Source organism: Acipenser ruthenus, chromosome 49 (genome assembly GCF_902713425.1).
Source record: "Acipenser ruthenus chromosome 49, fAciRut3.2 maternal haplotype, whole genome shotgun sequence".
In the NCBI taxonomy this organism is placed as follows: Eukaryota; Metazoa; Chordata; class Actinopteri; order Acipenseriformes; family Acipenseridae; genus Acipenser; species Acipenser ruthenus.
In genome coordinates, this window is record NC_081237.1 from 4,619,479 (window position 1) to 4,636,529 (window position 17,051).

At 41.5% G+C, this 17,051-nt stretch overlaps 1 protein-coding gene across 2 annotated transcripts; it reads right to left on the reverse strand.

The window, feature by feature from the left end:
* Positions 1 to 6,502: 6,502 nt before the first annotated feature.
* On the reverse strand, positions 6,503 to 10,519 carry LOC117401269 (uncharacterized). 2 transcript variants are annotated; one of them, XM_034001832.3, is made up of 7 exons: positions 10,416 to 10,519; positions 9,350 to 9,433; positions 8,255 to 8,480; positions 7,516 to 7,661; positions 7,125 to 7,259; positions 6,902 to 6,956; positions 6,503 to 6,637 (listed from the first exon to the last, which is right to left on the reverse strand). In XM_034001832.3, the coding sequence occupies exons 1-6, from the start codon at positions 10,473 to 10,475 to the stop codon at positions 6,906 to 6,908; spliced, it is 702 nt and encodes a 233-aa protein (XP_033857723.3). In that variant the 5' UTR covers positions 10,476 to 10,519; the 3' UTR covers positions 6,503 to 6,637; positions 6,902 to 6,905. The 2 variants fall into 2 exon arrangements, with proteins under 2 accessions (XP_033857723.3, XP_058871220.1); XM_059015237.1 differs by having other exon boundaries at positions 6,503 to 6,644.
* Positions 10,520 to 17,051: the final 6,532 nt, after the last annotated feature.

Sequence of the window (17,051 nt, forward strand, 5' to 3'; positions counted from 1 at the left end):
TTTTCAAACCCTGCATTGAGCTACTCAAACCCCAATGCAACCACACTGCTAAACAGAGCTCTGTCTACCAGCGTCTACCTAGTAATGGTATCAAGGCAGTTTAGTCAGAACAAGGAAAGTGACAGTTAGCAGGATTGACATCACACCGAGGTCTCTTTAGTAGAGACCCTGGGACAAGCATCCTAAGCAGCCCTTTGACTAATGCCATTCGCAAGAGCACACAAACACTGGCCTGGCTCCCTCGCCTGGGTTCTCAGTGATGAGGCTCTGGCACAGAGGGGAAAGGCTTGGCAGCTCTGCAATACAGACTTTAGCACTTGGGCTGTGAATCAGAAGCTAGCTTTTTTTTTTATTATTTTGCTCACTGTTGTTAAGCAACAAATTTTCAAAATGCGTTGCAAGCCCCAGTATTATTACAAAACCCCTTATGTTAACTGTAATACTTATATGTTGCAAACTTCATGCAACCTATCTGGGATTTTCATCTGGGGTACCTTTTTTTAATTTTTTAGTCATCAGTTTCAATAACGTTCTGAACCATCGCTCTGTTTAGGGGGCACCGTTAACAGATGGTAAAAACTGGCAATAAAAAACCTGAAAAGACCTGTTCTATCTCTGTGTCTGCAGCCAACACAAATCCACACCCTCGAAGCTGATTTGTGTGTCACAATATCTGATACGACACAGATAGGCAGCGCTGTGAAAGGATCATTCATCTGTGCCCCACCACCCCCAAGCCAGCTCAACACTATGAAAACAAGTGTAGTAAATTCTCAATTTATAACTGATTTTTTGGACTTTAGGAACTAGAGGTGCTAATAGTTAAGAGTTTAAACCAAGTGTTAAAGGTTCAGGATTGTACGTAAATGTTTGATCATTGTCAAATTTGCAGGCGACATTTAGACGTAGTTACTTCATATAAAATATTTCTTCTGCCCATAAATGCTGTTCACATGCACACAAATACAAGCAGCGGGAACTTGACAGTTAGTGATGGAGGGCTCCTCATGATGGCTTTATGATTGGTTACAAACATTCCCATCATGTTAAAAGTTGAAACGTTGCTACGCATTTGATCATAAGGGTTAAACGTTTAGGGAATTAAACACCCCCAGTGTGAACTGAACATGTTTGTTTATTTTTTCTTCTTCTAAACAGAACAGAAAGATAAGCGATACAATCTGGAGATGGCAAGTAGAACTGACAAATCACGCAAGGTCACGTGAACATGATAGCACGTCACCTTGGGTGTGCTGATGAATGCAAATCACATCTCTGCTATGAGAGAGAGAGATGAAGGAATTCCACGCCGACTTACCGCCGCGTTCAGAAACAATACTTGAGTGTTCATGCTCACTTAAGTGTTCCAAGATCATCGTTTTTCACACTGGAGTGTTGTTGACGAATGTCTCTTGCTGCACCAACCGAGTGGCACACTACTTTAGCATTTTTTATTTTATTTATTATTGAGTTTTGAGATGACAGCGCTGAAAGATACTGTAATGCAGTTTCCTGGAATGTGTTTTTAAAAAGATAGCAGCGTATGTTGAAACAGAGACCTTGTGAAAATGGGGATCATCTGGCAAATTCTATGGAAAGGGGCGATACCTTTGAAAGGGTTTGCAGCATAGATTTACAAATATATATATATGTAAATGAGATCTTCGTTATCTTTATTTTGGGCAAGGGGTTAAACAATTGATGACAGTATGTGTACGCCTGCTTTTTCTCTACCCATTATTCATGAGAATAAACACTTGGCAAGAATGGTGTCCATTTCTCTATTAGACACAAGTACTGCAGAATCTGTATTCTGCAGTACTTGTGAGACCTAATTGCTAGATTTCAGACACACACAGAGCTGTAAGTTGTTCAAAGTCACTTACTCAGGGAAGCAGGCGTCTGGAATTTGCTATGCAGATTTATTCAGACCAAACAATGAATATTAATAAGAACGGCATTACAGATTGCTTTCATCTACCTTCCCAGAAAGGAAAGTTTCAAAGAGCTCATTTATTGCATCTTTGCTTATCTAGCATTGAATGACTATTTATTTATACCTTTTTATATAACATATACCTATTTTTTCAACATTACTTTTACAGGCATAGTGGTCCAGTGGTTAAAGAAAGGGGTTCCCCAGTTCAATCCCAACTCAACCACTGACTCACTGTGTGTGACCCCGAGCAAGTCACTTCACCTCCTTGTGCTCCGTCCTTCGGATGAGACGTAAAACCGAGGTCCTATTGTAAATGACTCTGCAGCAGCAGGTGGGACGCATAGTTCACCCCTTAGTCTCTAAGTCGCTTTGGATAAAAGCATCTGCTAAATGACTGAATAACAATAGGTCAGGCACATCACATACTTAGTTACTGATATTATTATATATACAGGGTGATTAGGAAGTAAGTTACCACAGCAATGACTTGGTGCGATGATGTGGTAAACTTACCTTTTAATCACCCTGTGTGTGTGTGTGTGTGTGTATGTATGTTTTATATGTATATATAGTTTATATATATATACAGACGTGCTCAAATTTGTTGGTACCCTTACAGCTCATTGAAATAATGCTTCATTCCTCCTGAAAAGTGATGAAATTAAAAGCTATTTTATCATGTATACTTGCATGCCTTTGGTATGTCATAGAATAAAGCAAAGAAGCTGTGAAAAGAGATGAATTATTGCTTTTTCTACAAAGATATTCTAAAATGGCCTGGACACATTTGTTGGTACCCCTTAGAAAAGATAATAAATAATTGGATTGTAGTGATATTTCAAACTAATTAGTTTCTTTAATTAGTATCACACATGTCTCCAATCTTGTAATCAGTCATTCAACCTATTTAAATGGAGAAAAGTAGTCACTGTGCTGTTTGGTATCATTGCGTGCACCACACTGAACATGGACCAGAGAAAGCAAAGGAGAGAGTTGTCTGAGGAGATCAGAAAGAAGCATGGTAAAGGTAAAGGCTACAAGACCATCTCCAAGCAGCTTGATGTTCCTGTGACAACAGTTGCAAATATTATTAAGAAGTTTAAGGTCCATGGAACTGTAGCCAACCTCCCTGGGCGCGGCCGCAAGAGGAAAATCGACCCCAGATTGAACAGAAGGATAGTGCGAATGGTAGAAAAAGAACCAAGGATAACTGCCAAAGAGATACAAGCTGAACTCCAAGGTGAAGGTACGTCAGTTTCTGATCGCACCATCCGTCGCTTTTTGAGCGAAAGTGGGCTCCATGGAAGAAGACCCAGGAGGACTCCACTTTTGACAGAAAAACATAAAAAAGCCAGACTGGTACCAACAAATTTGAGCACGTCTGTGTGTATATATATATATATATATATATATATATATATATATATAATTACATCTAGTTAAACCCATTCAGATTTGCATCTCAATGCCATGGAATATTTAACGTTTACATTAGAGAAGAAAATGTGTCGGTTTTGCATCTCAATAATTTATTAACAATATACCGTCATTTCTGACTATTGCAGTCCTGAACGTGCAGATGAAATTCATTAAACAAAGCTTTTAGTTCCTTTGTTACTTGTCATCTCTGCATGATTTCAAGCACATAATGGACAATTATGTGACAGAAAGTGGTTCCTGTTTTACATAATGTTGTCTTAATGGGTTTTATGTGTGTGCGAACCCGCTCAATTGTGGCTTTCATGGTGTCTTTTTTTTTTTTTTTAAACTAGATGATACAAGACATACATTGGTTGATGTTAATATGCAGACTCCTTAACCAGGTCTCTCTTGTACTGTGACTTCTTGGTATAATAAAACAAATAAATGGAATCTCACCCGAAAGACGGCACCTCAAACAGAACAGCGATCCCTTTCTCCTAACACCGTGCTGGGGGGCTGGTCTGGCCAGATGGGTGGGTAGAGAAAAATGGTGCCTATCTCACTGAGCCACTGGATGCACTGCAGTACTTGATTCTCCATCACAGTGACGAGGCTTTTGAGAGTCAGCAAGATCAGACTCAGAGGAAGCGAACACTGGAAGATTAGTGCTGCGAGTCTGGCTTTCCCTGACCCAGAGTGGATGGGTGCTCTCCTCTCTGTCTGTCTGCCTGCCTACCTCCTGTCTAGTTCATGAATCAACGTGATGCACCGACACATGAACAGCAGCACAGGCCCTCAATAACCACCCACAATCCGCTTTCACTGAGAGGCAAGCGGTAGAGAGGAATAATGTAATTGCACTGCTTTGGTCTTGCATTCTTCTAGCACGTGCTATTGTTCAAGCCTTGCAGAGTCACTTTAGGGGAGCGTGGGTGGGCACAATAGCCACGGATATTACCACAATCATGCACCGATAGTTTAAATCGAGCAATGTGTTCTATTTGTTACCCTTCCAAAGCAACCAGAGGGAGCCAGTAAGCATTAAACACGGGTAAATATTCAATTTGGGGGTGGGATAAATGCACCACTAAAACATCTAGCATTGTGCTACTAATTATAAAGTGTCTCGCCTTGCTGATAACCTTGGTCTCCTGAATGATTATTTTTTAATAATGTGAAAAAAAAAAGGAATATAAATCAGGGCTGGATGTAATCCTCAGCACTGATTCATGCCGGATGTACAATAAAAGCGATGCTGTGTGTTCAGCAGAACAGGAAATCAAACAGAGACACTTCAACCCACCAGCATTAACGCAAATGAACTGATCGTCATCTAGTTAAGCCGTCACTAAACCTTGAACCGTGCTGCGGAGGCGGTTGATAAACAATGCGCGACATCGAATCAATCGGGAATGTTGTTTGCCCCACCATGTTATATTCATGAACACGACAAAAGGACTTCCCACAAATGTCCTGCTGTTATTGTGCGTGTTTTACATGGGGCAGAAGGTACACTGCTATAATACTGTTCAACTGGCAGGAATAATGAGGAGTAATTTACACCGTTTCCTGTACATACGGTACTGAGGGAGAGGAATGGGCGGCACAGTAGATTAACCATGTTCTTTTGTTGGCCCCCGCGCAGTGGAATTTACTTACTTAACCTACATTTCCATATTTAGGGCAGAGGAGGGCACACTGTGATATTAACCTACTTTCTTTCCCCCGATGCTGGGAAGCCACTTGGGGCTCCGACTGACTTTGGGAAGTTGACGGTTCTTTGAAAAACATAAAAAGTTAATCGCGGTTTACCCTCTTGTTCCGCATTAGGGTCTCTCCTGGATAATGGGTATTCATTTATTTTTTTGCATCTAGAAGTACCAAGTCGTAATAAGCTTTGCCTGATCTTTTTTTCTAATGAGTAATGCAAATGCAAAGTACCACCACATGCATCGTGATGAAACACGCAGTTTGTAATTCTCTTAAGCACCCTGCTGCTCTTCTAAATGAAAAGCACAACTGCTATGAACATTTTTAAGTAGGTTAATGTTACAAGTAGAAGTCTATATGCCCCATATCAGTCCCACAATGGAGAGAAAGATCTTACTGTAGATACACCAGAGCTTGTAACAAACTGTTTTTAGCCAAGCATAATAAAACCTGGAATAGATCAAACTGCTATGCAATGGGAGTCCTACCGCACCTGAATTCAAGAACATGCGTCACACAGAGGTCCTTCTCCCTGGTGGGAACTACCCACTGCTCATTTCCCTTCACCCGCATCGTTCAGTACCTCCTACACCCGTGTCCGTTGTCCTTTTTTAGCCAAGCCCCGGAGCTGTAGTCTGGAACAATCTCCCTGCCACCTTAACAGGGGCTAGGACTATGATTCAATGTCACTTTCACACAGCAAGACTAGCTTCAGGGGGAGGGAGAGCTGCTCAAACAAGCATGACTCATTCTCTACAGCTTTTAACTGTACTTCAAATTTCTCTCTCACACACACACACACTCTACAAGGCTTAAGTTTTGTTTTACTGCCTGCACGCCGAGATCATGCAGTTGCCCTTGTCGACTGCTATTGTGATTGTGTTAAATCCAGTAAATAAATGGTTGTTGATGTTTTTGAAATGTTCATGTGTGCCATTTCCCCATTTTGCAATCCCTTGGTCCCCAATAGAAACCCTTATATTTGTCTCCTTAAAATCCTAATGTATGAATCCTCCTAAAATAAGAAGTTAAGCTATACTGTATTCATTAAACACCATATTCCGATATAAATTCAAGCATATCAGTGTGCAGATGCCCCCTTGCTTTCCTTTAGAAGCAAGACAGTGCTAGACTGCCCTCTAGAGGCAGCACTGTGCATTCTTCAGTACTGATGGAAACTGCATTGGGAATCAATATGGAAAGGTATGCAGACCAGACAAACTCTACAAGAAAGAAAGTAGTTACATAGGTTGAGAAATACCAATGTGTTACAGGTGCGACTAAGATAGTCTCCAAGGCTCTAGTTGCTGAACACTGTCTTTTACATCTACCTCCCCCCACCCCCCTTTTCTTTGTCAATAAATAAATTTAGACATGAAAATTGTTTATTATTGAAGCGTAATCTGCAAAACTGGGGGGGGGGGGGGGGGGGGGGGGGGCGGGGAGAGAACCCAAGACATTTCACACAATGGACTACATTAAGAAATCTTTTCTTCACATCAAATTCAAGGCACAACAGACAGGATGCAACAGAATTGGGGACATGGAGTCGGTCAGACACAGCTCCTATAATCTGGGGGGAGGAAATAATTACATTTAAATAGGTGGGGGGGGAGGGTGCTTTTGGAATGTTGTCAGAACCAATAAAAGTAGAACACCAGTTACATCCTCATGGAGGGCTGAAAGTCCCTCTTTTTCAGTATTATATAAAATACACACTATTCCCACACCTAACATTCAAAATAAAGTGCCCCTCTTGGATTTTAGTCTGTAATTTCTGATGAAAACGTACTTAAGTGAAAGGAGCTATAGAAATGTAATTTGCTGCACCTGATCACGATTGCTGCTCTGAGTGTGCTCTGTTCTGTATCCCAGCAGAACCACCCTGAAACACAAGAGGGCAGTGTCACCACCAGCAACACTTTCCTACACATACACCCAGAACACCAAAACAATTAAGATACATTTCAGGTTTACTTTATATGCCCATGTCTGCTCAGAGTTTGTTAAATGGTTTCATTTTTATTACATTTTTGTTAATTCTCGCCCCTACCTCGGTGGATGCTTTCTTAGCTGCGTCCAACTCTTTGATAATGGCTTTGCCCTCTTCTGCCACCTCCTCTATGTCACTCTCTGTATCATTGCGAGTCCTGTTCTCCTCGCTGTCACTCTCACCATCGCTGCTCGGCTGTTTAAAAGCGGTGTAATAAAGCAGACTCATCATACACACTACAGATGTTAATAGTTAACAGCTAATGCGTTAATCAAGTGTTTAGAATGTTGCATAAACGTTTGTTACAAATGTGTGTTTAATATAGGTTTTAGCCTGAGTATACACAGTTATGAGTGTTAGTCAATGTCATATTCAATATTCAGCTTTTTACAGATGCTATTAAAAGGCCGTAGACATACCAAACCCTTTCCGTCACATCCCGTACCCTTACCTCATAAGTGGGATCCCCCTCGCTGTCCTCATCCCCCAACTCCTTGTTCAGGGCCTCCACCCAGGACTGGTGTTCCTCCTCATCCACATCTTCCTGTTTACGCTTGTTACCCTTCCCAGAGGGCTTGGTGGGGGAGCAGCGCACTTCTGCAACAAAGCAGGGCTCTTTACACCAGGGTAGCATTGCATAAACAACCCCCACAAAGAAAATACAAACACACAAAGAAATGGAACAGGCAAGAATTTCCCCAATGCTGATGGTAGTTCCTCATCTGTTTTTTTGTGGAACACACATTTAATTTTACACGACTAAAGACTGCACTATCATGACATGACTAAAGTTTAAATAAAAAAAAAAAAAAAAACACAGTACTTGTTTGGTTGAAAGGAATGGATGGTTTATCCTCGTTTTCAGAGTACAGCACTTAATACTGACATTTAATTGCGTGTATGTGTGTGTCATAAGGGCTGTTTCAAAATCTAAATTTTTGTTTTTTTTCAAAAGGTTAAGTACCCATGTGGACAAGCCAAGATCATAAACAACGTTTCAACACTGCCCCCGCTTTCAGCGAGAACACTGTGAAATAATTGACAATGCTCATTATAAAACCACTGCATACAGGCACGAGGATGTGTCAAGTTGTTGACAACTCTGAATAAAACTAGCTAAGGCTTGCATTAAAAATAAATACATCTGGTTTACTGGCTGATGAGAACAAGCAACCACTCGGTCCCTTTACCTTCCGAGATGGCTGTCTTGCCGATGCTGCTGGGGACAGGGTAGCCGAGCACACTCTGTAGCCGGTAGGGGATATAGGAGAGCAGCACTCGCGTGACTCTGCGCAGCCGCTTCTTCCCGGTGCGACAGTGCCGAACCAGGGCCGGCGTGTGGGCTTCGGCTGCGCCCAGATCCTCCACCGGACAAGAGAGACCCGCCAGCCACGACAGATTACGCAGCACACTCACCTACAGACAAAAACACAGAGCAGTCACCGCCAAACAAACAGGACTGCTTATAAACAATATAAAAACAAAAAGGGATATAAAACCAGCATGGCAACAATTGTTAAACACATACAGAACATAAGTAACAAAAAAAAAAAGGTCTGAAATCAGATGAATCTACACACTGAAACCATGTAAAGAGAACAGAGGAGAATGTGGCCACGATATAATGAAACAGAGCAACCTCAATTTATTTTGTTAAGCCTCTTTCACATTGGCGCTCCTACCCGGGTCCCAGCTACCACAGCCCCGACCCGGTTCTGGATACCCGGGTCACAATCCTGCGTAGTGTGAATCCATGTACCCAGGTTGACAGCAACCCACCTCAGGATGTGGGTCGACACACTTTGACCAGGGTTGAGAGAGACAAAATGCATGATGGCTATTCGTAAGCAACAAACAGCCATGCCTGCGTGAAGGCTTCACTCCCGTAAGAAACATTTCTGTTTAGCCATATTTTTGTTGACCGAGACACGCCGCGAGCCAGATTGCAACAGGAATGATGCATCTGCAACAAACTACTTCCAGGGCATTGCGTACGTGCATTTACCTGCTTAAATCACCCGGGTCAACCCGGCTAATTCAAAAAACAGTGTGAAATCTCGTAGCCGACCCTCATGATACTGGTTTGCGACCCGGGTAGAGCATGCCAGTGCGAAACGGGGCTTTAGTGTAACATTTCGGGACCCTACAGTTTCAAGTTGTTACACAGCTTTCTGTTGTGAAACAAACACAGCAGAGAGGGGACGAGCACATCACATTTATACTAAATTAATTGCAGCTTAATTACAAGAAAAAAAAAAAAAAACAGAACACTCCCTCTCACTTACCATAAATTTCAGAGGACCAAAGTGCGAGAGCCGGATGAAGAACACTCTCAAAACACCTTTTTTCTTCTTTATCACTTGCTTGTCCTGTCAACAAAAACAACATCAGCGAACAAGGAGCGTTACCGTGATTTCAATGAACACCATCTATCACTAACTGGTATTCGTTTTTCATTTAGTTATTGTGTTACCCAGGAGTCTCCATCCTGCGGTTCACGGACAGTAAATCCCAGAACACTTTTTTTTTTTTTTTAATTCTCAATACAAAAGGCACCTTGAATAAGCTGCCCGCTATCTAGGAGGCAAATTAAAATAATTAAAACAAACTGACACGCCTGATGTAACAATTTCATCATGTATTTTAATTATGTTGCAAATATTCTTAAGGAGTCAGAGACTTGTAGATCGCTTGATCTACTATGCACTGGACTTACCTGACCTACCGGTAAACACCACGTTACTGGATTCTCAGCTGATGCGCCATCCTTGCGCTATTACACTACTAAGTCAATAACTCACTGTAGTCCCAACTTGTTGCATCCTACTTTAGTAGTATTTGCACTTTCTGTAAAATAGACTATTTAAATATTAATCTTGCATTGTACTATCTGTAAGTTGCCTTGGATAAAACAGGCGTCTGCCAAATAAATAAATACTAATCATAGTAACTACATAACAAAATACACTGCATATAGCGATACACAGTTACCTTCAAAATCAATATTTTTTTAAATATGAACTTTATTAGGAAACAACAGCAGCGTCCTGTCCATAACAAAATTGATGACCACTACCCAACATTTTTTTATTAACCATTAATTTATTAATGATGAAAACGACCGCTAGAAAGAAACGCTTAACGTGGTTTCGATGTGTCTTTCACCTAGTCACACCCCCCCTCCTTAACTACAGACTTGACGTAAATACGCTGAACAAGTTCAAAAAAAGGTATGGTAACAATATAAAACAGCGACGGACCCGCTGTTTGCATGAAAAATCAACGTGTGGGTTTCTCGCCTGGCCCAGTACTACAATAATTACTTGTGTATATCTTTCTGTTTTTCTTTACCTCAGTCTTGTTTTCCCGCTCGCGGGTAACAACTGGCGCCTTCTCAGCCAGAGACTCCATTGTGTGGGCGGGCGGATAACGGCGAGCGTGCGAGACTAGGCAGACAAGTAACCCGTCAGCCGCACAGCTGCGCCAATCAGGATGCGGCACTCAACCAATCGTCCAATTAAATTCAAATTAATTCAATAATCAGTTAACGCTCAATTTTCTTTAACCGAATTCTGGAATGGCGGGCTGTAATGCGATGAAGTGCTGCCCCCTTTGTAGTAAAAATTAAAGAAGTCCGTTAAAATAAATAAATAGATCGATAAATACATAAATAAATAAATAAATAAATGTTTATGGTAAAGAAGTTTCAAAGCTTTTATATTGAATCGTGACGCGAGGGACCCAGTACGACTAGGCCAGTGTCTTGGTAAGCACATTCTTATTTGTGTTGTTTAGTTAAGGTCAATTTGACCTCAAACATATATTAAATGTGTTTCTAAATATGTGTAAATTACTCAAAGTAGGGGGTGGAATTAATTTAGGTTAAGGTGGTTTAAATTGGATAGTGAAATATATACAAACAGTATGTAGCAATGCCATAGCTGAACCACAGTAAATAAATGAACATTGACTGTTAAAATTCAAATGAAATGTATAGAAATACATACTAATTACTTCATTAGTGTATTGTAGTTAGTCGATTTAATATTAAGCCTATGGTGTTTTGCTATACAGACAGTAGTCAATTGTTTTCTTTATCTGTTGCAAAGTTAATGAACTATTATGATCCTGCTAGAAGAGAATATATGATATGCTAACATGTATACCACATACTGCCCTATGTCATTACAATTATTACAATTATTGCAGTTATTTGAAATAATCGGAATAGCAGCAATTGTACTTAAAAGGACAGTTTGTATATAGTTTCTAGTACAGTATTAAGTACCAATTCTGGTCCCATCTTGATAAAGGTTGAGTACCACTCAAATATTAGACATTTTCAATGTCTTGTTACTAAATTTATGTTTAATTTATACAGGTCAAGGACTAGCTAAATATTTCCATGTACAGACTACAATTATGTGTGTTTTACTTACTGAATAGCTCAAGGTTATTGTGGTGCGCTGCAGCAATAAGTGCTCTTGTAAATAAAGAACACATCTCATTCCTTCTGAAACCTGGTAAATTCGTATGGCTGAATTCACTCTGCATTACCCATTGCCATGGAGACCAATCTGTGTAACCATGGGAGAGGCATTCAGAAATCACGACGCACACAACTAAAAAAAAAACCAGAAACTTACAGAAAAATTCCACTTGCTATAGATGTGTTATATTTATAATTAATGTAGAAGGATTAATACATTGATTTATGGACCTAGTACGTTATTTATGCATCAAATGCTAATGTCTCACAGGCCTGTTGAAGCTGCAGTAGATTGTTGTTATTGTAAACAGATGAGAGCCTCTTAATCTTAATGGGAAGAAAAATGCAGACTTTATGACCAAAAAGTTTGTTGCTATAAAGAAAGAAAACGCTGTGTTTTCTTTGGGCTTTTTTTCCCCTCCTGTTGGTATTTGTCTGTTTCAGTGTAAGCCACTGTAGAATGAGAGTTCTGGCCATCTGCAGTAAGGTAATGATTGCTGCTCTGTGCTGTGAAGGGCCGAGATACAGAAGAGATATTATACCAAGATTATTGAGAGTCAAGGGGAGAGGAATAAACAAAACAAAGAGACCAAGAGGAACAGGAGTAAAGTAGACAAAAGAGTTAACTAGATGGATATAATGAGAGACTGACAGACACACACAAACACTGACACACACAACCCCCACACACACACAAACCCCCCACAATAACTAACAAACACACACCCACACGCACAGATTTCCAGTGTAAAGCCCATTCCGATCCTCGTCACTGATGCTGAGATAATGATGAGTGTCTCCTCTCGTCATCGTTGTAATCGGCTGCGTCAGGGGGCTTGCCGAAGCAAATCAGGCAGGGGCTGATAGTATAAATACTGTCTGTGCGAGTTCCCTTTTCAGACAGTGTGCATGCAGAGAGTGACAGACACTGACAAGCCAACATGAACAGAATGATGAGCAACACAAGCAGCATGAGCAGCGACAGCAACCTCAGCATTAGCAGCTCCACTCCGGCCACCGAACAGGTGCCTGCTAGGAGAAACAGCATCCCTGGGATCAAGATGCCCATGTGGGGCAACACCAGGTCCCTGAGCAGCCCGGCGACAGCCAAAACAGGCAAGGACATCTTTACTTTCGTGGTGACCCCGGACCGCGTCCCGCAGTTCATTATCCCTCCTCTGGATATCCAGGAAGACCAGCGGTTCTTTAACAAGGAACGGGCAGCCGGCTGGCAGCAGCAGAAACAGCAGCACATCTGCTTTAGCCAGGAAGACAATTATACATCCCGAGTCGCACCCTCCTCTTCACTTGACTGTCCCCCAACGCAGAGCCGGAGAGCCCGCAGAAGCAGCTCGGATCCCTTTACCAAGGGCTATGGGCCACCCCGAAAGAACTCATTCCCCTGCCCTTTCCCCGAAACGGACATCCCAGATCCAGTCACAAGGGCTGCGCTGTCCCTGCCTCACCTCTCCAAGATCACAACCCCCTACGGCTTCCTAACCCTGGGGGAGAGCCCGCAAGTGACCAACCAAGAGGCTCTGTTCTTCCAGGGGCATGTCCCCCGGCCATGTGGGGAGGGAGAGGCCAGGGCAGAGGGGTTGGGGCGCAGGAGGAGCCGAGAGGAGCAAGGGGTAGGATGCTCTTCACTGGACCTGAAAAACAACAGCAGTCAGGGCAGGTCGATCCAAGAAGAGCCGTTGGGGGAGAAGCCCAGGAAGGGGGTTCTCAAACACAGCAGGTTCTATGGCATAGACAGGAGCGCCTGGTTAAGGGGTCTCCCTGACACGGAGATTGAGGAAGAGGCTTCAGAGAGCCAGCCCCCCACACCACAGAACCCAGACAGAGATGGAGGTTCGTCCCAGGACCCCAGCCCTCCACAGAGGAGGTCCCGCAAGATCAGCTTCCGGGGGCTTCTCAAGAAGCACTTTGCCAGCCTAAAGGAGATGAGGTTTGGGCTTAGTCACCACTCAGCAGCCAGTAGACCCACTGCTTCCAGTCACTAAATTGCTCAAATTTTTTTTTTTGTTTTATGTACAGTAAATTGATCCTCTTAATATCAGAACTGCCCTGGTGGACATTGAGAAAAGTATATGGGAGCGTTTAGATGAAGGGGAGTTTTATTTTGGACAAAGGGGTGTCCAATAATGCTGTAAATATGTTTGTTTTTTTTAAACGTGGACTTCCATTGACTCTTTTTATAACCCTTTTTTCTCTTATTTGAGAACAATTGTATTCAAATACTTATTTTGTCTGTCTGAAAAGTACACAAGACAAGTGTATATGCCTTCAATACTTTTTTGAAATGAAATATATAATAAGCAACACAAACTATTTTTATTCCATAGATATATACTGTTTTAAAGAACAGTTGAAGTCATGACCCATTTGATCAACTTGAATGTTCTTGTACAATATGCTTAAAGGATGTATGCTTATGTATGTTTGCATGGAAAATAAAATTATATTATTAAAAACAAAAAAAAATTGTCAAATGTATTTCAGAGTGGTATATAAAGTGTTTACTTTTTACAGCGCCACTTTAAAAATGTGCTGTATGCTTGGACTCAGTAAAGTGTTATTCAAAGTAAAAGGTTAAACATGGTAAACATTGGAAAACTTATGAAAGTGTGGTAAACCATAGAAAACATGGCAAAGCCACATTACAGTTCATCGCTAACTTCAAAACACTCAAACGTTTGACTATTTGACTTTTTGATATAATGAAAATGTTTACCATGGGGCTAATTCTTTGCAATCTTGGGACATACAATATATGCACTCTGACTGGATGATGTGTATAGTTAACTGTTAATGGCAGTAGCTTTGCAAGGAATTAAATGGCATTGGTTGTCATCCCACACGCAAAAATCAATCCACTTCTCCATTAAGCTAAACAGCGCCACCACATTCAGAACACTGTTTGGAGATGCTGCTGTATCCACCAGGAATGAACAGTAGCCTGGGGGGTGGGGGGGCATGGCAATTACACTGGGTGACAAAATGTAAATAAAGTCTTATTTTTTTGTTTAGCTTTGCCTACCCCGTGCCCAATCACATCACAGCATTGTTTCAGAACATGAAATATGGGGGCCGTAAGATTTATCTAAACAGTGGCGGATCTAAATATCGCCACTGTTTGAATACCCTGTATAGCACTGTAAGTGGTCGACCTCTGTTTAATTACGCACAACCTGATTGACTTCATCTTTACATGGTCACCGAGACAGTTGTTAGCATTAAAAAAGAATAGAAGTGAGATGCTTTTTCATCCCCCTCTACATTACCCAAACTGCTAGCAGCACAATAAGGTGGACCACTTGACAGTCTGTTATTATTAAGACGTGACTCTACAGGAACTACAATTGTTTAAGCAAAATGTGTTTAACAGAACACATGTTTATTTAGAGCAGGAGGGCTGCAGCGGGATTCCTTGAGAGAGAAAGACAAAACACAGAAAGAAACTCTCCTGAGGTCAAGGAAAACATAACACTGATGCCACAGCCACAGTTCACGTCAATTTACCCTAGTTTTTCTCTTACTTGTGCACGTGTCTCCCTTCCAACACAATGCTTGTACAGTCACTTTGGGACTAAGGCATTTGTGTCTTTTAGATCTTTAAAATAGACCCCAAGGTCTTAGTATACCAGAACCCAGAAGACACATTTAAAGATTCTAACAGTCTAGGACTAAGTCTTCCTCATTCAAATCGGATCATGCAATCATTCAACCTACTCTCTGTGTCTATCGGTATATGGAGAGTAGATGGGGCTTGCCTAGTTGAAAAGCAGAATTCAAGTCACATTTGCACAAATGCTTGACATGTTGCAGAGACCTAGAACCAGGAATTGACTAATCCCCCTTCTCCCTCTCTCCTCAAAGAATCCTGAGTGGCCACTTCCTGTACGCAAGCGACCGTAGTTTCGTAATGCCGCCACTTCGTGTGCGTGAGAGGTTAAGTGGCGTCCGATAGCGTAATCAGTGCGGCATACTTACGCATGACAAGACACAGCTGTGCGCACAGGCAGAACAACCTTGCCCCCCCCCCTCACTATCACCATTATCATCAAGGCTCGGTAAGTACCCTGCTTTAGTTAGTTAAATCAGAGGGGTAAAGCTTTGTTCAATGATCTTTATTGATAGGAGAAAAAGGATGCCGAGTGGGTGACATTTGCATAAGATGTAAACAGTTATTGTTGTTGCGTTGGTCCCATTTGCTGAACGGATCTGAGGTGATCTGTAATGATGCTGCTGGCATTTAAACGCACTCTCTTTCTCTCTGTGATGCAGAGACGAGGCAAGGACAGCCAGCCTCACATGTCTTCTGTCCATCTTTCTGCTGCTAGCTACAGAATCACACTTTTCTCCCAAGTTGTAACATCTAAGACACACTGGGGACTATTAAATTGATCCAAACTGTGGTAGATCTGAGTATAGCCACCGTTTTATATCAGTAGACGATGGGGAAATTTGTGAACACCAACGTCTCTAACTGTGTGAGGAGTGTTTTTTGAAGAGTGTTTATAAACATTCTTTTAGGTTAAGATGTCCTTTGAAAAAAGAGTATACATTTATTAACTAATCTTTAAAACCGTATAAAATAGGAACTACAATCTTTATTAAATTAAAACAGCCCTGAACAAAACATTCTTTAAAACAGTCCTTAAAGTTTTGTGATTAGGACCCAGTATTTTTAAAATGTACCACAATTGAGAGTGTTTTATAGTTCTGGTCGGTTGAAATATCTTTAGCAGTACAAGAAGAAAGGACTGCATCATTGCAGAGAAGGAGTCCGAGAGGAGGACATGTGTAATGTCGGGCACGTGAAAGCAGTGCACAGTGATTCAGAGATGAGTGGCATTGAAACTTAAAAGAGCGCTTTGCTTTATCATTGTTGTGAGTCAGAGACAGAAAGAGAGAGAGAGACAAACAAATCTCAAAGCTCATCTCCCTCCATTGTGATGGACCCTCAATTTGCTTTTAAGTCTACACTGGAATGCGTGCTCACGTGTAGGGGGGAGAGGTCAGGGGAAAAAAGAAGGAAGGCAAGGAAGGATCTTAATAAAATAAGATGATCCTTGCAGGTACACAGAGAAGGTCAGTCACATAGTTGCAGTAAATAATTCACAATAACAGACTGTACAGAGTTACTTGTATTCCTGATCATTTCAGCTGTAATAAAAGGCACTTGCAGAAAAGTACAATACTCAGCATCCCAAAATCATTCTTTAGGAGGGGTGTGACAGATGGAAGGGCAGAATAGTGTCACACAAACTAAGATACTTTTAAGCACAGGGTTGCACACTTTTATCTACAAACTTTTAAACAGACACAAAAACGTTTTGTTACAAAGCTATGCAAGGACACCACCTACTGCCTTCTCCTCATGAGTTCCCTCCCTGAACTTACTGTACCATAACAGTCAAACCCCAGTGCGTTTATATGTGTGGCCAGGTTAAATATGCAGTCAGTCATCCAATTTAATTAAATTCTCCACCAAT